The sequence below is a fragment of the Pelodiscus sinensis genome, chromosome 1 (assembly GCF_052426305.1).
Source record: "Pelodiscus sinensis isolate ZL-2025 chromosome 1, ASM5242630v1, whole genome shotgun sequence".
NCBI classification, from domain to species: Eukaryota; Metazoa; Chordata; order Testudines; family Trionychidae; genus Pelodiscus; species Pelodiscus sinensis.
The window spans coordinates 273,910,382-273,931,312 of record NC_143052.1 but is presented as its reverse complement, the minus strand read 5'-3'; the positions used below and the strand labels follow the sequence as shown (position 1 = coordinate 273,931,312).

Below are 20,931 nucleotides of genomic sequence, written 5' to 3'. Positions count from 1 at the left end.
ATGCTTTGAGGATTTAGGAGAGTGGTTGAAAAACCTAATACAGCCTAACTCCTGTGCATGGAATGAAGGGAGGAGGGAGGTAAAAATAAATTCTCATCTCAAAAGACAGTGGGTTTGGAAAAGTTTTTCTCTCTATCCCCTTTTTTTAATTCCTGAGATCCCTTTGCAACAAAACAGAGAAACTTCGTGTCTAGTTTTGAAGGGGGAAGTTGTGGTAGTCATCAAGCTCAGTTGTCACAGAGTGACTAGCCCATTTAAGAGGAATGGTGCAGCCTGCAACTAGCTACCTGGGCTGAAATGGGCTTAAGGGAAAGCACCTGGGGCCTTACAGACACAGAAGCAGTACAAAGACTGCAGAGTCTCCTACAGTGAAGACCTTGAGATCAAGAACAGTCAATCCCGGGAGGGGCTAAGAAGGACTTGGTAAAGCATGGAAGAACCTAGGGGCATTCTAAGGTAATACCTCAGGGAAACGGAGCTGTGCTCAGCTTCAGGCAGAAGGTAGTTTTTTGTGTGCGCGCACACACGCATGTTTATTTTGAACCATAGGTCAATAAAACCAGTCCCTAACGAGGGGTATTACTAAACAGACAGAAAAGCTGTGTGGAGCTTTTAGGACATCCTGAAGACAGAGGGTAGAGTGCTTCAGGGCCACTTGTGGCTATAAAAAGGTACTCAGGTGGCAGCCACCTTATTATATGTTTTTTTAATTTACCTTTTCTGTAATGCTCCATGGCATTTTTGGCAGGAAGTTAAGAACAGCCTGGGAGAAAGGCTGATGGGGAACATCATGTTCAAGAAGCAGAACTTGTGTCTCAGTCTCTTTATCTCCAGCAGCTCCTAAATTCTTTACAAAGTGACCCTAAAAATGAGAGATTTAAGCAACATTTTGACACAGAACTGTTTGACAATCAAATACTTAAGACAACAAACTCTATTGAGTTAAACTGTATAATACACTCTCCCCTTAGCTACTATGTCATCTTGGAGGTCCCCCTTCCCCAATGTTTTCATGTGGTACATAATCCCTTAAAATCTATTCTCTCCTTTTCTAGCCAAAAGTTTTTTAGTTATGAGATTTTATCGACTCCACACTTCTTCCTTTGGAGCTCCAAGGCCTCCTTATGAAAGAGATGGTATTCTCTCCACAATTACACTAATATTGTTTTGCAACAGATGTGGTTTGTCAGCTTGTTAGAAAAACTAAGCTTTTACTTCTAACTTTGAAATCTCATAATGTACTTCACACCGGTTAACTTCAAGACCAGTTTATTATTTTTGAATACGGTCAGTGTACAAAATACTGTACAGAAAAAAAACATGGTATTCCTTTATATTAAAAAAACAATCACCAGAATCAGTTCTAAAATGGAGATATTTCTGAACTTTAGGACCACAACTTCAAAGCCTAAACACAAGAGATGAGAGTAAGAAGCAGCTGCAGATGCTCAGCACCTTCGGTAAAAAAAAGTCAGGATGCGTAAGTTTGAGAACTGTGGCCTTAAATATTATTCAGTCACAAAATTATGTTGGGAACTTCCTCAACACAAGAAAGTTTTAAGTCAGTTAACTTAATACCACTACTAATCATAAGATTAAAATTGTTATCCTATAACATCAGATATACAATAATGAATTTCTTATTTTAAACTTACATTGGGGTACCTGGAATTTCTAGGCCAACCATCTATAGCAACAATAATTCTTTGTCCCTCCAATGTGGATGCTTGTCTTGTTTCTATTCGAATTCGAGGGATTCTGCGATCAGCTGGCGTAAACAAATGCCGCCTGGCCTGTTGAAAGAGAAAACAAAAATAACTTGTTCTTTTCTCCCTCCATTTTTAAAAAAAATGTACAACAAAATATCAGCTTACCTCTTTTATCTGTGATTTGGAAAGCATGCCACAAAATGGTCTCCAATTTCTTTTTATAATGCCTACTATTCTTCCTGATGGTCTCAACATATTCTTGTTTACCGAAGACTTTAGCTAGGGTTTAAATACAAAATGTATTTGAATTCATTATTTTAATACTGATAAAATAATACATAATCTAACTCATGCTTTAAGGACACACATTTTATCTATCACTGTAACAGTCATAAACTATATTATGACATCGTAAATAGAACCATGCCTCTCCTCAAATATCCTTTACATCACTTTTCATGTCTGCAAGGTGGGACATCAGCAGCTTTGACATAGATAAAACTAGTTTTAACCTCCTTCACCCAAATATAAATTATTACATATGGAGAACACAGTGAGGGAGGGGAAAAGCTGCAAAAAGGTCCCTAGATTGCAAAACCAAAAGGAATGAAAATGACCATCTGATCAAGGAGCGGGGTACTTTTTTGGGATGGGGGCCACTGACCCTCAGAAAAGAACAGTCAGGGGCTGCACACAAGTGAGTGACTGAGAAGGAAAAAGACACTCCCCACACTTCCCTCATACACCAGAGCTGGGGATGGGGGCAGCCTAGTAGATTTTGCGTGCTCCAGCAGGGGGGCTTGAACAACAGTGCAAGCTCTCCAGTGCTAGGGGGTTCCTTGAGCCTTGGGGGGCAGATCCAAGCAAGCCGAGGGCCGCATCTGACCCCCGGGACTGAGGTTCTCCTCCCCAATCTAGTCTGACATCCTGTATAACATAGGCCACAGAACTGCCCCCAAAATAACTCCTAGAGAAGATCTTTTAGAAAAACATCTAATTTTGAGTTAAAAGTGGTCAATTACTCCACCACAAGCTTTGGTACATTGTAACAGATAATTTCTTATCGGTGACCGCAAAAACATGGATACCTTAATCTTAATGAACAAATTGTTATTTGTAATAAAAAATAGAAGGATGGTGAAATTTTTTTATTTTTCCCAGAAATTACTAAAGGCAGTGTTAAAATAGTGGAAGCATCTTTTATATGTATTTAAAAGAAATACAACTATTTGAAAACTTGTGAAGTTTAACCTGAAGTGAGAATTTCCTAGTTGTTGTGAGGCTTTTGTTTTAATAACAAGTATTTTGTAAGGTATTTTATTGATAGGTGCTGATAGTTAACAATTATAAGTGTACCTTTCTATTTCTAGCACAAGAAGTGTAGCAAGTTCTTAATAAATTAGCAGATCCTCAAAAATAAAATAAAAAAGAGCAGCAGGTATACTGGGGAAAATATCCTAGTTTTGAAGGGAACTCTTCTACAAATAAAGGAGAACAGAGTGAGATAAGTGTATTCATCTACGAACTGGCAACACTGGGATTTCTGATTTCACATCTCTCAACACTAGAATTGGATGTAAAAAATGCTAATCATGGTTACAATTTTTTTTTAAACAAATGTTTACTCTTTTTGTCAAGACAATAAAAATTTTTTCCAAAATTTATTAAATGTATTGAACTCATCTGTCAAGAGCTGAAATAGTTCTTGCTCCAGGCTGAAGGCAAAGAAAAGAAAGACCACCACCATAGTAGCACAAAAAGTACTGAATCAGAAACCTGACAGTTCATACAATATTTTCTTTCTCCTCTTCGTTATCATCATCTTCATTTTGACCCTCATCTTGCAAAACAACAGAGGATGGTCCACCCCACTGGTCTTTTGCCAACAGTTCCACAGCTACTAGATCTTCATGAACTGCTCGGTTTAAATTTTGTAGTCCTTGTATAATTATCTGTTTAAGAAAACAATGTTTTAGAAAACATTAAAAAAATTACAAAATTTTACAGTAGTCCCCTAGAGGCCCTATTGTGTTAGGCACAGTACACACAGCAGTCCTGGTCCCAAAAAGTTTACACAGGCTAATATATGAGGTAATAATATCTATATTTTCCACTCCAGGTCTCTTTCAGTACTAAAAATACTTACCTAGTATTTGTTTTTCTAACTGATTTAAAATTTAGCTAAAATGTGTAAGAAACATTATGAAAGACAGTTATCTTTCATACATTTCAATTGTGATACATTTCCCTTGTGATATTGGTAAAGCAAATGCCAGCTCTGGCCTAGTCAGTAGGCATCAGCTAAGAATTAACACACTCAAAGCTGCAAATCAAACCAGTATTGTTATTCATAATAGATATAAGAATGTATTTAGTGTTTACACTCTAGGAAATGCTTGTAAGTTGCCATATGCATACATCTCACTTGCAAAGCCCATATCTTATGCTATAAGGAAATAGGTACATTTTGTTTTATCTTCTTGAAAATGTTTGCTCTGAACTTGTGAACACAGGCAGGGGAATCATTCCTCCTCCATCCACTAAGGTGTTCTGTCAAAATTAAATGAATTATTGAGGGATATCACAATACAAAAAATGCCTTTTCATCATACCTTGGAAATGCTACATGCAAGAGAGCTCTTTTTATGGACTTGAAACTTTTGTTTACACTACTATTCAGCTTTTAGCGACACTGCCCCGTCTGCACAGCCCCGTGGCTAAAAGTTGGGCAGCACAGCTGCTCTTTCTGTTTGTTGGCTCTACTGTGGCCAAAATATTCCCCCCCTTAACTGAACCACTGTTCACACTGGCATGTGTCATGGAAAAAGTTTTGTCTTTCAGAAGGAGGTGGGAGGAGGCATTAACACCTTCAGAATGACAAAAGTTTTGTCGTTCAATTTCAATGTGGATATAGCAGAAAGCCGAAACTAAAACAGGGTCCAAAAAAACCCAAACAAACAAAAAACACCCCTATATGTCTCATCTCTCTTTGCTGTTTGAACTCTGACAGGGCCAGAGACATTAAACTAAGATGGGCAAAGTACATCTGTCATCTTTAGGAATCACAGATGGTAACTCAGGGCTTGTCCACACTGTCACTTTACTGTGCTGTAACTTTCTTGTTCATGGATGTGAAAAAAATCCCCCGGAGCACCTCAAGTTACACTGCTCTGACGTGCCAGTGTAAACAAACTCCTAGCACTCCACTCCTTTTGTGGAGGTGGTTTACCTACAGTGCTGGGAAAACTTTCCCCCAGCGCCGGTACCATGACCACACTGCTGCACTTTAATGCAGGAGTGTAGAAAAAGCCTCAGTGTATGTTTGCTTACTTTACTCTATGGAGCAACCCTCTTTTCCCCTAAAAAAGTTTAATAAACCTTTAGATAGTTTATTACAGGATTGGCTACAGAGGTGGTCTCTGATCCAGTATAGCAACTGATCTTGGGGGTGGCAAGATAGACTGAAGAGTCTAAGAGGACTGACTGAAAGAACCCCCTTGGTCTTAAAGAAGTTAATTTGTATATAGGTCAATAGGGAATGTTCTTACTTCCCTTTAGCAAAGAGTCAGACTAGTGGCAGAGAAAACGAGAAAAAAGGACAGTGCAACAAAAAAACCAAGATCTTGGTGAGGAGAAGATCTGAGTTAAAGACACTGGGATGATATCACCAACACCACAAATAGAAAACTAATGTATAGAACACACAAAAAATTAGAGAGAAATGGCATTCATTGAGTAATGGAAGAATATAGCACCATATCAGAACATCAAGAAGTCATGTGGCTCATCTACATTAATCCTTAGAAACCCATTAGTTATTTATTAAAACACACTGGATGCCTTTCAAAATATGAAATCAAATGCAAAACTCACTTCTTTGTTATCTTCATCATCTCCATGAACCCATACTGTAGCTTCAAGATAATTATCTCTGTTAGCTCTGAAGGTTCCTTGAAAGTAGATTCCAGATTTTATGCCTTGCTGTAATTTGCTAAGGGGAAGATGCTCTGAAAAAATTATTCTTCCACTTTCTATTTCTTTCTGTAAAAAAGAAAAAAAAAAGGTAGTTAGTTCACTGCATTCATAACTATCCTAAAACTATGCTCACTGACACAAAATTCAGCTTACTAAACTCCAGCGCAAAAGTCAGAGCAATAAGGAGCACATAAAATGTGTAGGTTACTGTTCACAGGAAGTGGATTACGGTTTCAAAAGGTTTTACGGTAGTTCAAGGACCCTGGAAGGATCACATATCAGGAGTTCTTTTTGTGTGCAGCTGTACACCAAGCCTCATACTATGTGGATGTCAAATGCTTTTATGTTTGTTCAGATGTTATTAGAACATCAAGATTATAGGAGGAAAACTAATTTCTCAGACAAGGTTCTTTGTAACCCGTCACTTCCCCAAAACTGCAATCAAATTAGAGCAATTAAAAGCATTTACTAAAAACACAACTTGAAGAGAATTATTGAGGAAACCAAATCAAATATAACCCCCTCAGAAAATATTAGTATTTTGTCCCATATTAAATTATGAGATTACGTATTTGAAATACCTAAACTGTCTATCCAAATAAATTGTATATTAATTTAAAATTTGACAGAAAATGTTCATGAAAATATGAATGTGAGCTCTAAAATAATAGTAGTAAACAAAAAGTTAAGTGGTCCATAATCCAGTCTTAGATGATTTTTGTTTATTTCAATTATTCTGGACTGGATTTACATTTTTGTTCAATTGATATTGTTTTCATTTGATACTGAATGAGGAACTAACTAACATAACTGACTTCTGCAAGTAATTTTTAGTTGCTTTCTAATAACTGCATTAAACAGCGCACACAGAGCAACATTTCCCCTTTTATTTCTTCAGAAGAAGCAGAACAATGTTATCAAGAACCTGTGAAATTAAGAATGGCACATACACGTACATTGCCATACTGCAAACCATTTATATTTCTTTTGAAGAGCTGGATCAAAAATAAATAAATAAAGAAAACATACCCCTTCATCAGATACACAAGCAAGCCGATCTACAAGATCAGGATTAGCGATCAAGCTCTTTATATACTCTTCACCTATAAAAACATAGGCGCAAAATTATGCATTTATAAGTATGAAGACATTAAGGAGATTTTTTTTTACATGTCAGCAATAAGTCAAACACTTCATATTAATATAACTTACATGTGTAAGCCGTTAACCCCTCTTTCACAGCTTTCTCTTTATTACTTCTGTCATTTGTTAGTAAAATAACTTGCATGGTCTCCTCATTGTTCATTTTCTTCAAGTGTTCATCATACCATTTTACTGCTACTCTGATAGCTCTGTCATTACGGTCATTAGATGTTTCTCCTTGTTCTTGTTCTATATACGTTTCTCTGAAATCAACAGAAAATCCGAAAGCAAGGTTAAGAGCGTGAGGCTACTGATATTTAAATATGCCCAGCAGCAATCTAAAATGAGGAGAGGGTGGAGATTTCTTGCTATTTTTTATTTATTTCCAACACAGAATTTATTATTGAGTATTAGGGAGGACTGTGAGGCACTCCAAAGGGACACAATGAATCTAGTTCATTTGGTGGACAACCTGCACACAGCTTGTCAGGGTAAGTCCTTGGCAAGCCGCTAGACAGGTTTTTTACCTTGTATCCACAGCTGTGGCCACTTGCAGCTCCCATTGGCTGAGGTTCTTTTATTTGTCTTACAATTACGATTTTATATGTAATGTATGGAACTTACCACTACATTGAGCCAAGCTGCTTAGCAAAATTCAAGTTTGGTCTTCACTACAGAGCTAGGTAGATATAAAGCAGTTTATATTGACCTAATTAGGTCAATGACTACACTAGAATGATGCTTCCAACAAAGTGCTTGTTCTATATATACAAGTTTGCTACACCAACAAATTAACTCTGTCTTCATGAGAGCTGTAGTGCTTATTCCAATACAGTTAGGGCAACATGTTTCTGTTTGTAGATGCTGCATTATTTACATTAACTGTTGGCTGTCAACATCCTGTTAAAGCACTGAGCACCCAGATCTGCACTGTTGCTCCTGGTGAGAGACTGTAGGGTAGTAAGGGAAGGAGAGCAGGAGCCAGGCCACTACCAGGGATTGTGCTCCCCCACCTCCAATCCCTCACCAGGAGGCAGCAGCTGGGCTTCTGCCAGTCAGCTCTGGCAGCTGTGGACACCCAATGGGAGCTCCCCTGCCTCCGACAGATCCAGCTATGAGTCTTAAGGGCTCAATTTCATACCAAGGAAACTACCAGCAATGAAACAGAAATTCTTGTCAATTTTACAGCTGCTATTATTTCATTTTTTGGCTCTGGTTATCAGCCCAGCCCTAAAGCTCAGGGACTCCAGCGAAGAATATGACATGGCACTGATAACTTGGGCTATCAACCTGGGTGCTCACAGTGCCCCCCTGCTGGCTGACAGACAAAACTGAAAAGTGAAATATCAGAAGCCATGAACCTGAGAAAAATGTCCAATGTATTGCTGGCAGTCTCCCTTCTGTGAAATTGAGCCCTGTGGGGCTCAACTCCATTAGCCCCACAGCCAGAGGTATGGGGGAGGGAGGGGAGTAGCGGGGTGACAGCTGTGAGCCCAATGCTTGACTGACAGCTCTGGATGTCAGCACAGAGTCTGAGGGATGCTCTGAGCCCCATGCTTACAGTTGAAACTGTCAGCCCAGGGCTGCTGGGCTCCAGTACTGGCATCCCACAACGCTCCACTTCAGTCAGTAGACGTGCTCCTGGTGAGAATGCACAGCACAAACAGAAGGTTCATGTGTACATGAACCACCACTAAGTTGACACGCAGCCACCACAGTAATTGAAGTCAACTTCATTTTGCAGTGCAGATAAACCTTCAGAAAAGCTAGGGGCCTGATCCAAAGCCTACTGATGTCAAAGAAACTTTTTTCCTTTGATTTCAATGAGCTTTGGATCAGGACCTAGATGACTGTGCCTAATGGCAATTCATGTTTATGTACTGTCTTTTATCCAGACCGATATCAAGATGCTTTACAAAAATGACAAAATTCTTGTGAGGATCACTTTGCACATTAGTGAAATGCAATCACCACAAGAGTGAAAAATGATAACTACTTAACAGAACATAGTGACAACACCACAAGAGTTACAATCTTGCATACTTCCCCACATTTAGCAAACCATCAAAAGTAGTCTTTCACAAGCTGACATTTTCCAATGATTTAACAATGCACAATTATCCAGGTGCATTAGTGTGCATGTTACAGTGGTTTGCCGTCTTATGAAAAATATACTAAAAGGGATTAGGAGGGCGGGATGGGGAAAGAAGGGCCCGGAACCTCTTCTCCCGGAGAAGAACAACACTGCCTGTTCTTGGCCCTGCGTTAACATCAGTCATATGCTATGCCGCATCCTGGAACCATGGAGCCATTGCTGTACATGACAGCTGCTTTCAGGTGCAGAGCCTGCCTTGACTCCACTGCCTGGCTGCTCCCAGGATGGGTGGGGTTTCAACCCACCATCCTGTCTTTCCCAGATACATGACCTATTCCCTAAGTCACTCCAGAATCCACCCCACCTCCCTACGTTCAGGGGATCCCAGATCTTGCCTTCCTAATGTGGGAGCTAGCTCCATCTCTGGGGCAACTGGTGTTGGCTGCCAGGCCACTGCCTGAGTGGGTAGAGTTGGTTCAGGGTGGTGGTTCGAGTCCCAACCACCCTGGGAGCATCCACTGATGCAGAAGCAGGGAAAAGAAGCCTCAGCCAGCAGCCCTCTGCCTGAGCCTTGTGCAGATGGCTGCATCTGGCTGTATTAAGTATCCACAGAAGATGAAAAGATATCCAAGTTGCATAATAAACACAAACATTTTAAATCATGTGTCTTTTGCAACAGTGCTGAAAAATTTAGGTTTGGGACAAGGGTGCAGAAGCGAGTCAGAGCAGCAAGCGAAAGTGGTTTAAGATAGATGGTTGCATCACATTGCCAGTAAAGTAAGAGCTATAACATAGGAAGCTTTTCACAGTGATCCAAGGGGCTAAGGGACCAATATAATTGCAAAGAGACCAATTCATGAAATTATTGGCAACAAATGTATGATTGAAAACCCTTAGTTTCATTAGTTCCTAAATTTAAAAAAGTTATTACTTTTCTAAATGCAAAATAATTTGCCAGTGCATGTGAATATTTTGAGGTAATTTTATTTTCAAGTGTTTGACGGCATTCCTCCTTAAGAATCTGAAACATGTCTCATAACTGGCCACCCTGAAAGTGCATCTCTTCATATCTGTTGATGAAACTGCAACACACTTGAACTTACTAGGATAGTTACCTTATTTTCATCATCACTGCCCCTAGACACTTCAGTTGTATCCAAGTTACTTATGTAATACATTCTGAAGTTTACTGTACCCCAAGCTATACCTTACCTATGATGTTCATTAGTGAAGGAATAGAAATGTTTTTCAGGATTGGTGATCACATCTCTAATTCGTTTGTACACTGGTGCACTCCGTTTCCTCACTTCTTGCAAGACTGTCTGAAGCACAATTACATTTGTAATAACTGGGTCTTCAAGTATATCAATCTGTGAAACAAAAGAGTCCCAAGTTATTTTTTATTTTTAACGGATAAGAGAATGAAATGTTTATCAGACCCTGACACATGATCGCCAGAATATAAAATTAATGATGACATGCCCAGACCTCTCCCACCATTTCTGGGGAATGGAATGGGGACAGAATTTCCATAAATAAGCTATCCCAAGACCCTTCCTGGAGACCTTGGGTGGGATTTTCAAAAGCCCTCAGCCATGAATTTGAATAGAGAAAGGAGATTCACATCAGCTCCCAGCAGCCACCGCCAGCCCCACCTCTCCCCTCCCCCTCTGGTCAGTATCATCAAGAAAACCAAATTCAGCATGAGCCCAAAAGACAGGCAATTCAAAGCGGGAGGACAGATGGCAGTGACACTCTGTTGACTGTATTTCATGTCGCACAATCATTTGGTGTTGTTGCTTTCAGGAGCTCGGGCTTAAAGCATGTGATTACAAGCAAAGCTCAAGCTGTGAGTAAATGCTTGAAACCACAGCTAGGGTGCACTGCAAAGCCAACACTGCCAAACCAATAAACAGCATTTCTGAGTATTACGTCTCATGAGGTTTGAGCAGATCTCGACATTCTGGAGGTCTGGTCGGAGAGCAGATTAAGTGAGGTAACCTGTCACCCTTATCCTGAGCCCCAGCCGGCTATAGCTACACTGCAGGTAAGGGTGGTTGGCGGGGACTCCCAGCGGTGAAAGTAGCTTAACATTTCTTACAGGTACTGTCCTAGTGCAGGCCAGGTCCCTGCCAGCTCTTCACGCAGCTCCCTGCGGGCTTTTTGCTGCAGCGCATCCAGCTCTTGCCAGAGCCGCGCACCGGGGCGCACCGCACTTCCTTTCACCCCTGCTGACTCCTAAATGGACCAGTACCTGGTGCAGCAGGACGTTGGTGTCCGGCAGCAAGTAGTGGGGGGCGGGACAGAGGGTGCTGGCGGCGCCGCCGGGCTGGGCCTCCAAGCGCGGCTCCCCGGGCTGCTGCTCGCACTGCTCACAGGCGGCCGCCCCGCACGCGATGTCCTCGCGCAGGTAGTGCTCGCGCACAACCTTCATCACCGCTCCCGCCCGCGTACGCTTCAGGAATGTGCGCGAGGTCAACATCTTGCCGGCACCAAGCGAGCGGCTCCTAGCCAGCCACACACGACCGTACCGGAAGGGCAGGCGGAACCGGAGACTACAACAACCGGCATGCACTGCGGCCAGAGCCGGACACACTTCCGATGCCAGTCGTGCTGTTTGGGCTCTGCCTAAGGGGCGGGGCTGGCCTCGCGGGTCCCAGCATGCAGTGCGGCTAGAGCGGGAGGCTTGACGCGACCCTTTCGGTCTTTTGTTTTAGCACCAGCGCCGTTGCCTTGGTGACGGCATCTAACAGCCCCGCCCTCTCCGGTGTGGAGCGTTTGCCGAAGCGGACGGCGCGCGGGCGCCCGTTGGCCGGGAATTGCAGGAGGTGAGGCCGGGCTGGCGGCCTCTCCCGCCTCGCGGGGCAGTGCACGGAGTAGGGCTGGTGAGAGGGCGGCTCCGCAATGTACCTGCCTGCGCCGCGGGGCTCTCATGGGGCAGCCCCGTTTGCCCCGCCCCAGGCTCGGCTCTCTGGCCGCAAGGAAGAAGGGGCTGTAGGGGTCAAAGCGCGGGTCTGCGGCGTCCCTTTCCCAGCAAGGACACGGGGCCAAGCGTAAGTCACGCGGCCTTCTCCTGGAGAGAGGCGGGGCGATAGGACACAGCGCTGGCAGATGTGCGGGGCTTGCTGGCAGCTTGCTCACTGCCCGGCGGGGAGGGAGAGACTGTGCTCCAGGACTTGATGTGAGCCCCTGTGTGGGACAGGAAGTTTAAGGAATCCTTGCTGTGTCACTCACGTTTGCAGCGTGACTGATAAGTGTGTCCCTCGTTTGGGCATGAGCTGGCTGGCAGGCCTGGCTCTGGTAAAGAGGGAGACTGAATGAGAGAGACCTCGTAGAGACCTATCGTGTCTTTTTGTAGTACAGGTTGGACCTCCCTGGTCTGGCACTGTCAGGATCTGACTGGTCCGGAACAAGAGAGTTTGCTGGACCAGAGGAGGTCTGCCACCAGCCTGCAAGCTTGTTCTGCCTGCAGGCTGCCTCAGCAAGCACCCTGCCTCATCCTACACCCCCCATACTGGCTGGCCTGCTTGCCCAGCTGCTGACAGTTCCTTGAGCAGCACAGGCTCCGACTTCTGTTGTGGTACTCTAGCTCCACTTGCTGTGAGCTGCCATGGGGCTCTGGCCCCACCCCTCGCTCTCCCAGGGGCTGCCGCAGGGCTCTGGTCCCAGCCCCCCACTCCAGGGTGCTGCTGCAGGGCTGACTCAGCCCCCGTGCTTCTGGGGGCTGCCAGAGGACTCCGGACCCATGTTATAGGCGCTGTCACATGGTTTCAGCCCCATGCTTACAAAGGCTGCTGGGGGACTCTGGCCCTGGCCCCACGCTGGTGCAGGCTGCCATTGGACTCCAGCCCTGTCCTGCACTCCTAGGGGTTGCCATGGGACTCTGGACCCAGCCTCACATTCTGGGGGGCTGCTGTGGGATTCCCCACGCTTCTGGGGATTGTCAGGAGATTCCGGCAAGGCTGCTAGGGGATTCCATCCCTGGCCCAGAACTTCTGCGACTTATGGGGGCTCTGGCCCTGGACCTACACTGCCTCCAGCTGAGTGCCAACCCTGTTTTCCCCACTCCCAGCTGTCCCTTCTGCCCTAACGCACCTGGGTTCTCTGGTCCAGGAGCATCCATGGACTTCCTGGACCACGGATGTTGCCGGAATGGAGAATGCTGGTTTTCAGAGATACAACCTGTACTGCAGTGGTTCCCAACCTTTTTGATGCCAAGGACCGGCAAACCCATTCACAAACTTTTGGCTGACTGGTAGCATTTTATTTGAATATTTGCATGTGCATTATGCAAATGATGAATATGCAAATAAGCATATAAACCATTGCTGGTCCACCCGGAGTCTCCAGTGCCAGCCCTAACCTCTAGAGGCCCCCGCCTGTCCACTATGCCCCAGCAGTAGCCACTGGCCCCAAAATCCCCTGCACCAAACCCCCCTAAGGGCCAGCCTCCTGCCCTCAGAGCCCCCCAGTATCAGCCTCCTGTTTCCAGAGCCCCACTGCACACACCCCCGAATCTCCCCCAGTGCCAGTCCCCAATATTAGCCCTGTCCCCAGAGCGCCCCCTCCAATAGCTCAGCCTACAGAGCCTTCCACCACTAGCCCCACCCTTGGATCCCTAGTGCCTGCTCCGCCTCCCTCACCCTAGCCCTGTGCTGCTGCCTTCATCGTGACAGCTCTAGGGGCCAGGGCTGGGGTACACCACCCAGCACCTCCCTTCCCACTGCTGCTGTTGGGAGAGGTGTGTCGTGACCTACCCTGCCTCTCAGCTAATCAGTGCTGGGTAGAGGTGGGGTCTCCTTCGGCCACAGAGCACTTCCCTGCGCTGTGGGAGGACCGTGCTGCACAGCGAGCTACTCTTCCATGGCTGGGAGGAGACCCTGCCCCTGCCCAGCACTGGTTGGCTGAGAGGAAGGGCAGGACATACCTCTCCCAACACCCCACTCTCACTGTGGCTATCCCAGCTCTGGCTCCCAAAGCCACCGCGGCCTGGCAGCGGGTGATGGCCCGGCAGTTGGGAACCATTGCTGCATTGCATAGATAGTGCAAAGTACATGATTAATGGAGAGTAGCAGAGAAGGCATCGTGTTGAGACTCAGCAGGGTAAAATCCCTCCATGATGACGTCATGTGTAGCTCAACATTGATGTCAGTAGAAACTGCACAGTGACCCACTGATAATGATGAGCCTAGGATGTCCTTCAGAGAAAGCCATTGCTAGTATGGAAAGTAGGAAGCCTCGAAAACAGAGTTCTGGGACACATTTTATTTTTTAGTATCTTACAAACATCTCTTAGGGTGCATCTACATAGCAGGGCTTAACTCGAAATAAACTACACAAATTGAGCTATGTGAATTGCGTAGCTTATTTTGAAATTGGGAGCATCTACACAGCACTTATTTTGAAATAGAGCACTCTTCCTCTGACTTCCCTTACTCCTCGTACAATGAGGGTGACAGGAGTCGGAGTAAGAAGTCCTCCAGCTTGACAGTATTTCAACTTTATTTCGAAATAACTGCCTGCTGTGTAGACACGGACTAAGTTATTTTGAAAAAATGCTAGTTATCTTGAAATGTTTCTGTGTAGACATACCCTTACAGGGGAAAGTACAGGCCAAACATTGAGCAAGAAATATAGAGTGTTAGTTAACAGTTTTTAATAATATTATAATATCTTTCCTCTTAATTTTTTTTACTTTGGCATTTTACTCCACAGGGTACTCAGATCAAATCATAGCCAAAAAATCCTCTTTGAATAGAAAGAAAAATGTCACGGAAGGGCTCCAAGGAAACCAAAAAAGCAAATATCTCTAGCTCCATGGAGTCTGATGAAATTAGTTTAGAGACTACGGTACCAACAGATGACATTTCCTCCTCTGAAGAAAGAGAAGGTACCAAAATTACTAGGCAGCTGATTGAGCGGAAGGAATTGCTTCATAATCTGCAGTTGCTGAAAATAGAGCTATCTCAGAAGAACTTAATGATTGACAACTTGAAAGTGGAATATCTGACCAAGGTAAGGAAGTATCTGATTGTGTATATGTGCTCCCTATTCCAGAACAACTACTTAAGTATAGAAAAGTACTTCATTCATGATTCTTGAATAACATTAATTTACAAATCAATTTCAGTTCTAATTGAAGTCCAGGTAGATACAGTACAGACATGAAAACATGAGCTTTCTTTTGCAATGTGCTGCCCTGTAGAAATATCTAAGGCAGTGATACTCATTCCATGGACTCACAAGACACATTTCTCATTGAGATGTAACTTCAGCTATTCAAGGCTCCCTCCAGGAGGGCTGTAAACAGCCAATTCTTGGTGCTTTGGGAGGGAGGCCCTTTTCTTCCCCCTTTCTCCTGGAACACCACAAACTGTTGATTCACAGAGCTCCTGGAGGGAGCAGGGCCACATTAACGCACAGGCCTTAGGGGTGGTTTCCTGGGTCGCGGACTAAGGAGTGTCTTGCCAAAAGATCTTGATGCTGCCAAAAGTCCAGACCTTTTTGCTGGAGCCAACTTAGCTTAGGGCTCTGGGTTGGAGCCACTAAAGCCTCTGCATTAATCAGGCTGGGGTAGAGATGGATGTCTCTGTGCTCAGGAAAACCCTTACTACTTCTGTGCACTGTTTTCATCTGCGGGCACCATCTCAGTAGCTTCCATTGTCCGTAATTCCCAGCTAATACAAGAACAATTTTTTGCCCTCCTTGTAACTAGGGATATTAGCTAGTATGTAATTGAATAGTTGTGTAAACTCATGAAATTTTAATGGTTACACAACTATTTTGATAGTGCCCTGCAATGTTCTCTCTAAGCTGTGTGGCAGCACAGCTTCACAGATGATTAATCAGCCCTGACTAGGCAGAGGCTCAGGACTCTGTGCAAAGAGCTTACTAACTGGGTGGGGCTGATTAATCACCTGTGAAGCTGTGCTGCCACACAGCTTAGAGGGAACACTGGTCCCTGGAGGTAGGATTAGCAGCTAGTGTGCTCCCAGCCCCACTTCTGGGGAGCCCCCTGCTACCCCGTGCTGCTGCCGCCGCCTCTCTATCAGAGGCAGCAATGTGGGGTCGCAGGCAAGGACTGGTCTGCGAGGGGAGCCAGTTTAAAAATTGGCTTTCTATGCAGACCTGCTCCCCGGCAGCAGCTCCTTTCTGTGGGGAGCTCAGACAGCCCCTCCCAGACCCCCCCCCCCCCATGAGCAGGGGCTGCTGTCATGGAGCAGTCTCTTTCTGTGGTGAGCCTCCCCTAATAGAAACAGCGGTGTAGAGGAGGGAGGCGGCACCCCAGAGCTGGTGCTGAGGGAAACCGTCTTTCAAGACAAGTACCCACAGCACTTGCCCCTCTGTATGAACCAACAAGATGAGAGGAGTAGGCAGGTCTGCAGAAAAGGCACTCATGGGGAGCCTGCTTGAAAGACGGCTCCCAGCGCATATCCGCTTCTGCCTGGCTCCCCCCCCCCCCCCCACACTCCACGCTGCTGCCTCTCTATCAGAGGCAGCAGCACAGGGGTGGAGGGTGGGACAGGCAGATCTGGTGCTCGTAGGGAATCAGCTTTTAAGCCAGCTCCTCACAGGCATTGGCTCCCATTCTCTGCCCCTCCCCTTTTGTTAGCAGGGATGTGGGAAGGGAATGTATGTAGTCAACAAGATTAACCGTAAAGCTGGTCTTATTCGTTAATTGTGTAGTTGTGTACTTGTTGACATCACTATTTGTAACACTCTTTTAGGTACTTGAACACTGCCATCATGTCCCCTCTCTGTCTTTTCTTTTCAAACCTAACAATCCCAATTCTTTCAGTCTTCCCTCATAAGTCAAGTTTTTTAGACCTTTAAGCGTTTTTGTTGCTCTTTTCTGGACACTCTCAGTTTCTCCACTTCTTTCTTGAAATGTGGTGCCCAGAATTGAACACAATACTCCAATTGAGGCCTAATCAGCGCATGTCTTTCTCACAACACTACTGTTAATGCATCCCAGAATCATGTTTGCCTTTTTTGGAACAGTGATGCTGTTGACTCATATTTAGCTTGTGATCCCCTACGACCCTAGATTCCTTTCTGTGGTACTTCTTCCTAAACAGTTGCTTCCCATTTTGTATACATGAAACTGATTGTTCCTTCCTAAGTGGAGTACTTTGCATTTGTCCTTATTAAACTTTGTCCTATTTACCTTAGACCATTTCTTCAGTTTGTCCAGATCATTTTGAATTATGATTTACATTATGAATTATGACCCTATCCTCCAAAGCACTTGAAAACCCTTCCAGCATGGTATCATCTGCAGACTTTATAAGCATAATGTCTATGCTATTATTGAAATTGTGGAGGAAGATATTTAACAGAATCAGTCCAAAAACTGACCCCTGCGAAACCCCACTTATGTCCTTCTAGCATGACTGAATCATTAATGATTACTCTCTGAGAACTGTTATCCTGCCAGTTATGCATCCACCTTATAGCCACAGCTAGGCTGTATTTCCCTAGTTTATTGGTAAGAAGGTCATGCAAGACTGCATCAAATGCTTTACTAACATTTAGTTGCACAACATCTACCGCTTCCCCCAATCCAATCATGATGAGATAATAAGAGTTGTTGTCCCATCAAAGAAAGTTATCAGATTGGTTTGACATGATTTGTTAGGTAACAGCCAGTATGGATCTGTCAATATCACTTTATTATTATCCAGATATTTTCAGATGAATTCCTTAACTGTTTGCGCCATTATTTTTCCTGACACAGAAGTTAAGCCGACTGGTCTGTAGTTTCCTGAAGTGTTCTAATTTCTCTTTTTGTAGATGGGCACTATATTTGCCCTTTTCCAGTCTTCTGGAATCTCTCCTATCTTCCATGACTTTTCAGAGAAGATAGCTATTGGCCCAAATACCTCCTCTTTCAGCTCCTTGAGTATTCTAGTATCAGAGGGGTAGCCGTGTTAGTCTGAATCTGCAAAAGCAGCGAGGAGTATTCTAGGATGCATTTTATCAAGCCTAGATCATTTGAAGACATCTAACTTTTCTAAATAATTTAAACTTTTTCTTTTCCTATGTCATTCCTTCTAGCATTCACTAAGTCAGGCATCCAGTCACCACATGCCTTGGTGAAAACTGAAACAAAGAAGTTGTTAAGCACTTCTGCCTTTCCAGGTTTTCTATTAGTTGAGAGTGAGGAAGGAAGTTCTGCATGGAGTGTTCCTGTGTAGAAGACAGAGCTGCTTAACCCCTGACCAGCAGAGCCTGAGGCCCAGATTTGGCCCTGGCTTGCCTGGATTGGGCCTATGGGAGCAGGGAGCCACCCCAGTTTTAGTGAAAGATGGCATAGGCTATGGCTTTTGTCAGAAAATTTTTCAGGAGAATTTAGCATGATGAGTCATCTTTGTTTTTTATCTTTAATTGCTTTTAGATTGAAGAGCTAGAAGAGAAGCTTAATGATACAATCCACCAGAAGCAGCTGTTATCATTACGGCTAGACAACCAGTTGGCATTACAGCAAGAAGATTCCAGGTATGAGAATACACAAACTGGTTTCAGCATTAATACGTATGACATCATGTAGGTTACTGGGAGAACACTTTACTATAGGTTGTATAAGCTAAAACAAATAGGTTGTATAAGCTGTCACTTATAACTGCTAATTGTAACGGTCTGAAAATTTCACTGCTAGCCCTGACTGTTTCAATTTTACTTGAAACTTTAATATAAGTAAGACTGGTGTTTTTAGAACAAAAGGCTTAAAGCAGGAGGAATGTTTTTCCCACTTACAAAATAGTTGCAAATGTATTATTTTTTTAACAATTTTATATCCTGAATGACTTGGGAGATGGGAGGGAATAACATTTAGAAAGCTGTCCTTTGGCCCTGAAAGAGCCCTTCTTATGCAGAAGTGCTTCTGGTGTTTGACTTGAGTCTTGAACGTTTAAAATTATTTGGAACCTAAAGCAAGATTTAGTAATGTGCTGTTGACAAAATGCTTTCTGTTCTCACTTCTTCTCTTGACTGGTCTTAAGAAAGATAGTGATGTATGGTATTTTATTTAGTGAAGAGTTGAATCACAGTGAAAGGTAGACAAACTCAAGCATAGAGAAGTTGTGACTTTCTGCAAGTCTCCTGTAGAAGATTTGTGGCAGAACTGGGAACTTTAATCAAGGTCTCAGATTTAAAAGCACAGTGGCACTTGGAAAAATGTCTTTCAATTGTTTGTTTAGTTGTGCCATCTTACGCGTATTTAACTTTCGTCGAGTGCACTGGCAATTGTACAGATGAAAAAGTGGTGTGTACTTGTAAGTTAATAGGTGTGGAGAACAAAAACAGTTGAGTGATTTAGATGCTAATCCATGGTGGAAAACCCTTTTTCTTCTATCCTCCTCTGTCTGTTAATCTTATATCTTGCCTATCAATAACTTATACTTAGCTTTATTCAGAACATATTCCAGTTGTGAACAAGCCCTGCTTTGGTGAACCTCATGAACAGGTTTATGAACAGGACTGACCCTGAAACTCGGTACACCAACCCAATTGAAACTTTTTGGGTCCTTCTTTAAAAAAACAAAACGGGGAAAAAAAAAAGTCTTCCTGAAAGAACAGTTTAGATTAAAAGTGTATTTTAATGGTGTTCAACTAAAATACAAAAGAAATATTCTTTACAACAATTGTGGACCTACAGAAATATATAGGCTGCGTCAAGATTGGCATGATTTTGCGGAAATACTTTTAACGGAAAAGTTTTTCCGTTAAAAGTATTTCCGCAAAAGCGTGTCTAGATTGGCACAGATACTTTTGCGCAAAAGTATCTGTGGCCAGTCTAGACGCGATTTTGCGCAAGAAAGCCCTGATTGCCATTTTAGCAAAACAGTTCTTCCCTGTTGTGACGGCGCGTTGGGGTCCCCCGTCTCCTGCACTCCCAAATGGCACGAACAGACTCCCGCAGCCAGTAGAATGGGGGTAGTTTATTGCTTCTCCAGGATATAGCACAGCACAGATGTAATCTGGTTACAGGAACTGGGGCTAAAAGGCCTCAGTGCCCCCCTGGAGAAGGGGGAGTCCCAGCCCCCTCCCCAGCTCCTTCTCCCCTGCTTTCCAGACAGGAACTCACCACCTCTCCTCCAGCCCTGCCCCCAGCCAGGGTGGCATTCCACCTTCCTTTGTTTCTCCCCATGGAGGGTGGCTGGTCAGACCAGTTTGGAGCCACCTTTGCATAATGACTCCCCCTTTCCCTGCTGGGTCTTGCTACAGACAGCAGAGGTCGCCACAGCCCTAGCGAGTTACCCCCACTACGTCACACCTGTCTACACTGGCCCTCTTGCACAAGTATTCTTTCGTAAGAGGGCTGTTTCCCGAGTGGGAGTGTGAAAGTATTTGCGCAAGAAACCTTGATTTTGTACATTACAAAGTCAGTGCTCTTGCGCAAATTCAAGCGGCCAGTGTAGACAGCTGGCAAGTTTTTGCGCAAAAGCGGTCGCTTGCCAGTCTAGACTCACCCATACAAACAAACTCTTAATGTTCATATGTTCGGAAGAGACCGATTAAGGGATTCAACCAGTTTTTGAATGTCATATAATCCTTCACTTGTGATCAACCTACTAGACTTTCGGTAGTAATATTTTTGGGGTAAAAAGTCCGTTGGTTTCTTTTTAGTGTGTGGTTTTTAAGAAACTTGATAAATACATTATGATGGCTATATATGGGAAGTGAGAAGCAATATGTTGTGGAGGTTTTCTCTATGAGTGAATGTATTTGGATGATAAAGTATGAATTGAAGTTATTTGGGTGTTACCGTTGTTTTAACTGGAGGTATCTTGTTTTTTTTATTATTTTTGTTAGAAAGGTGATATACTTCTATGCAGTCTTAATCCTAGCTAAGAAAGATATGTTTTCCTTTGTAAGTGAACTCTTTGTTTTTATTTCTAAATTTAGGATAATAATTATTTACCTACGTCAGGTATTTTGAGAATTGATTAGTTTGGAAACAGAAATGCTTTAGGCTAATTTATTATAATTTTCTGTTACATTTATGTA

The 20,931-nt window shown here is 43.7% G+C and overlaps 2 protein-coding genes across 7 annotated transcripts in view; one reads left to right on the top strand and one right to left on the bottom strand.

Moving 5' to 3' along the window:
* DIS3 (DIS3 exosome endoribonuclease and 3'-5' exoribonuclease) overlaps positions 1-11,404 on the bottom strand; it is a 28,373-nt gene extending 16,969 nt beyond the window's left edge. Inside the window, exons 1-9 of the mRNA XM_006129055.5 lie at positions 11,177-11,404; positions 10,135-10,292; positions 6,897-7,090; positions 6,714-6,787; positions 5,583-5,750; positions 3,500-3,661; positions 1,875-1,988; positions 1,656-1,793; positions 716-862 (exon numbers count right to left, since the gene is read on the bottom strand). Of these exons, the coding sequence (XP_006129117.3) occupies positions 716-862; positions 1,656-1,793; positions 1,875-1,988; positions 3,500-3,661; positions 5,583-5,750; positions 6,714-6,787; positions 6,897-7,090; positions 10,135-10,292; positions 11,177-11,404 (1,383 nt within the window). The remainder of the gene's footprint in view (positions 1-715; positions 863-1,655; positions 1,794-1,874; positions 1,989-3,499; positions 3,662-5,582; positions 5,751-6,713; positions 6,788-6,896; positions 7,091-10,134; positions 10,293-11,176) is intronic.
* PIBF1 (progesterone immunomodulatory binding factor 1) overlaps positions 10,880-20,931 on the top strand; it is a 146,336-nt gene continuing 136,284 nt past the window's right edge. For 2 of the 6 annotated variants that reach the window (XM_006129056.5, XM_089775440.1), the window contains exons 1-3: positions 11,452-11,750; positions 14,638-14,937; positions 18,320-18,420. In XM_006129056.5, the coding sequence (XP_006129118.2) occupies positions 14,689-14,937; positions 18,320-18,420 (350 nt within the window). In that variant the 5' untranslated portion in view covers positions 11,452-11,750; positions 14,638-14,688. The other 4 variants (XM_075918899.2, XM_075918900.2, XM_075918902.2 and 1 more) reach the window with 4 other exon arrangements.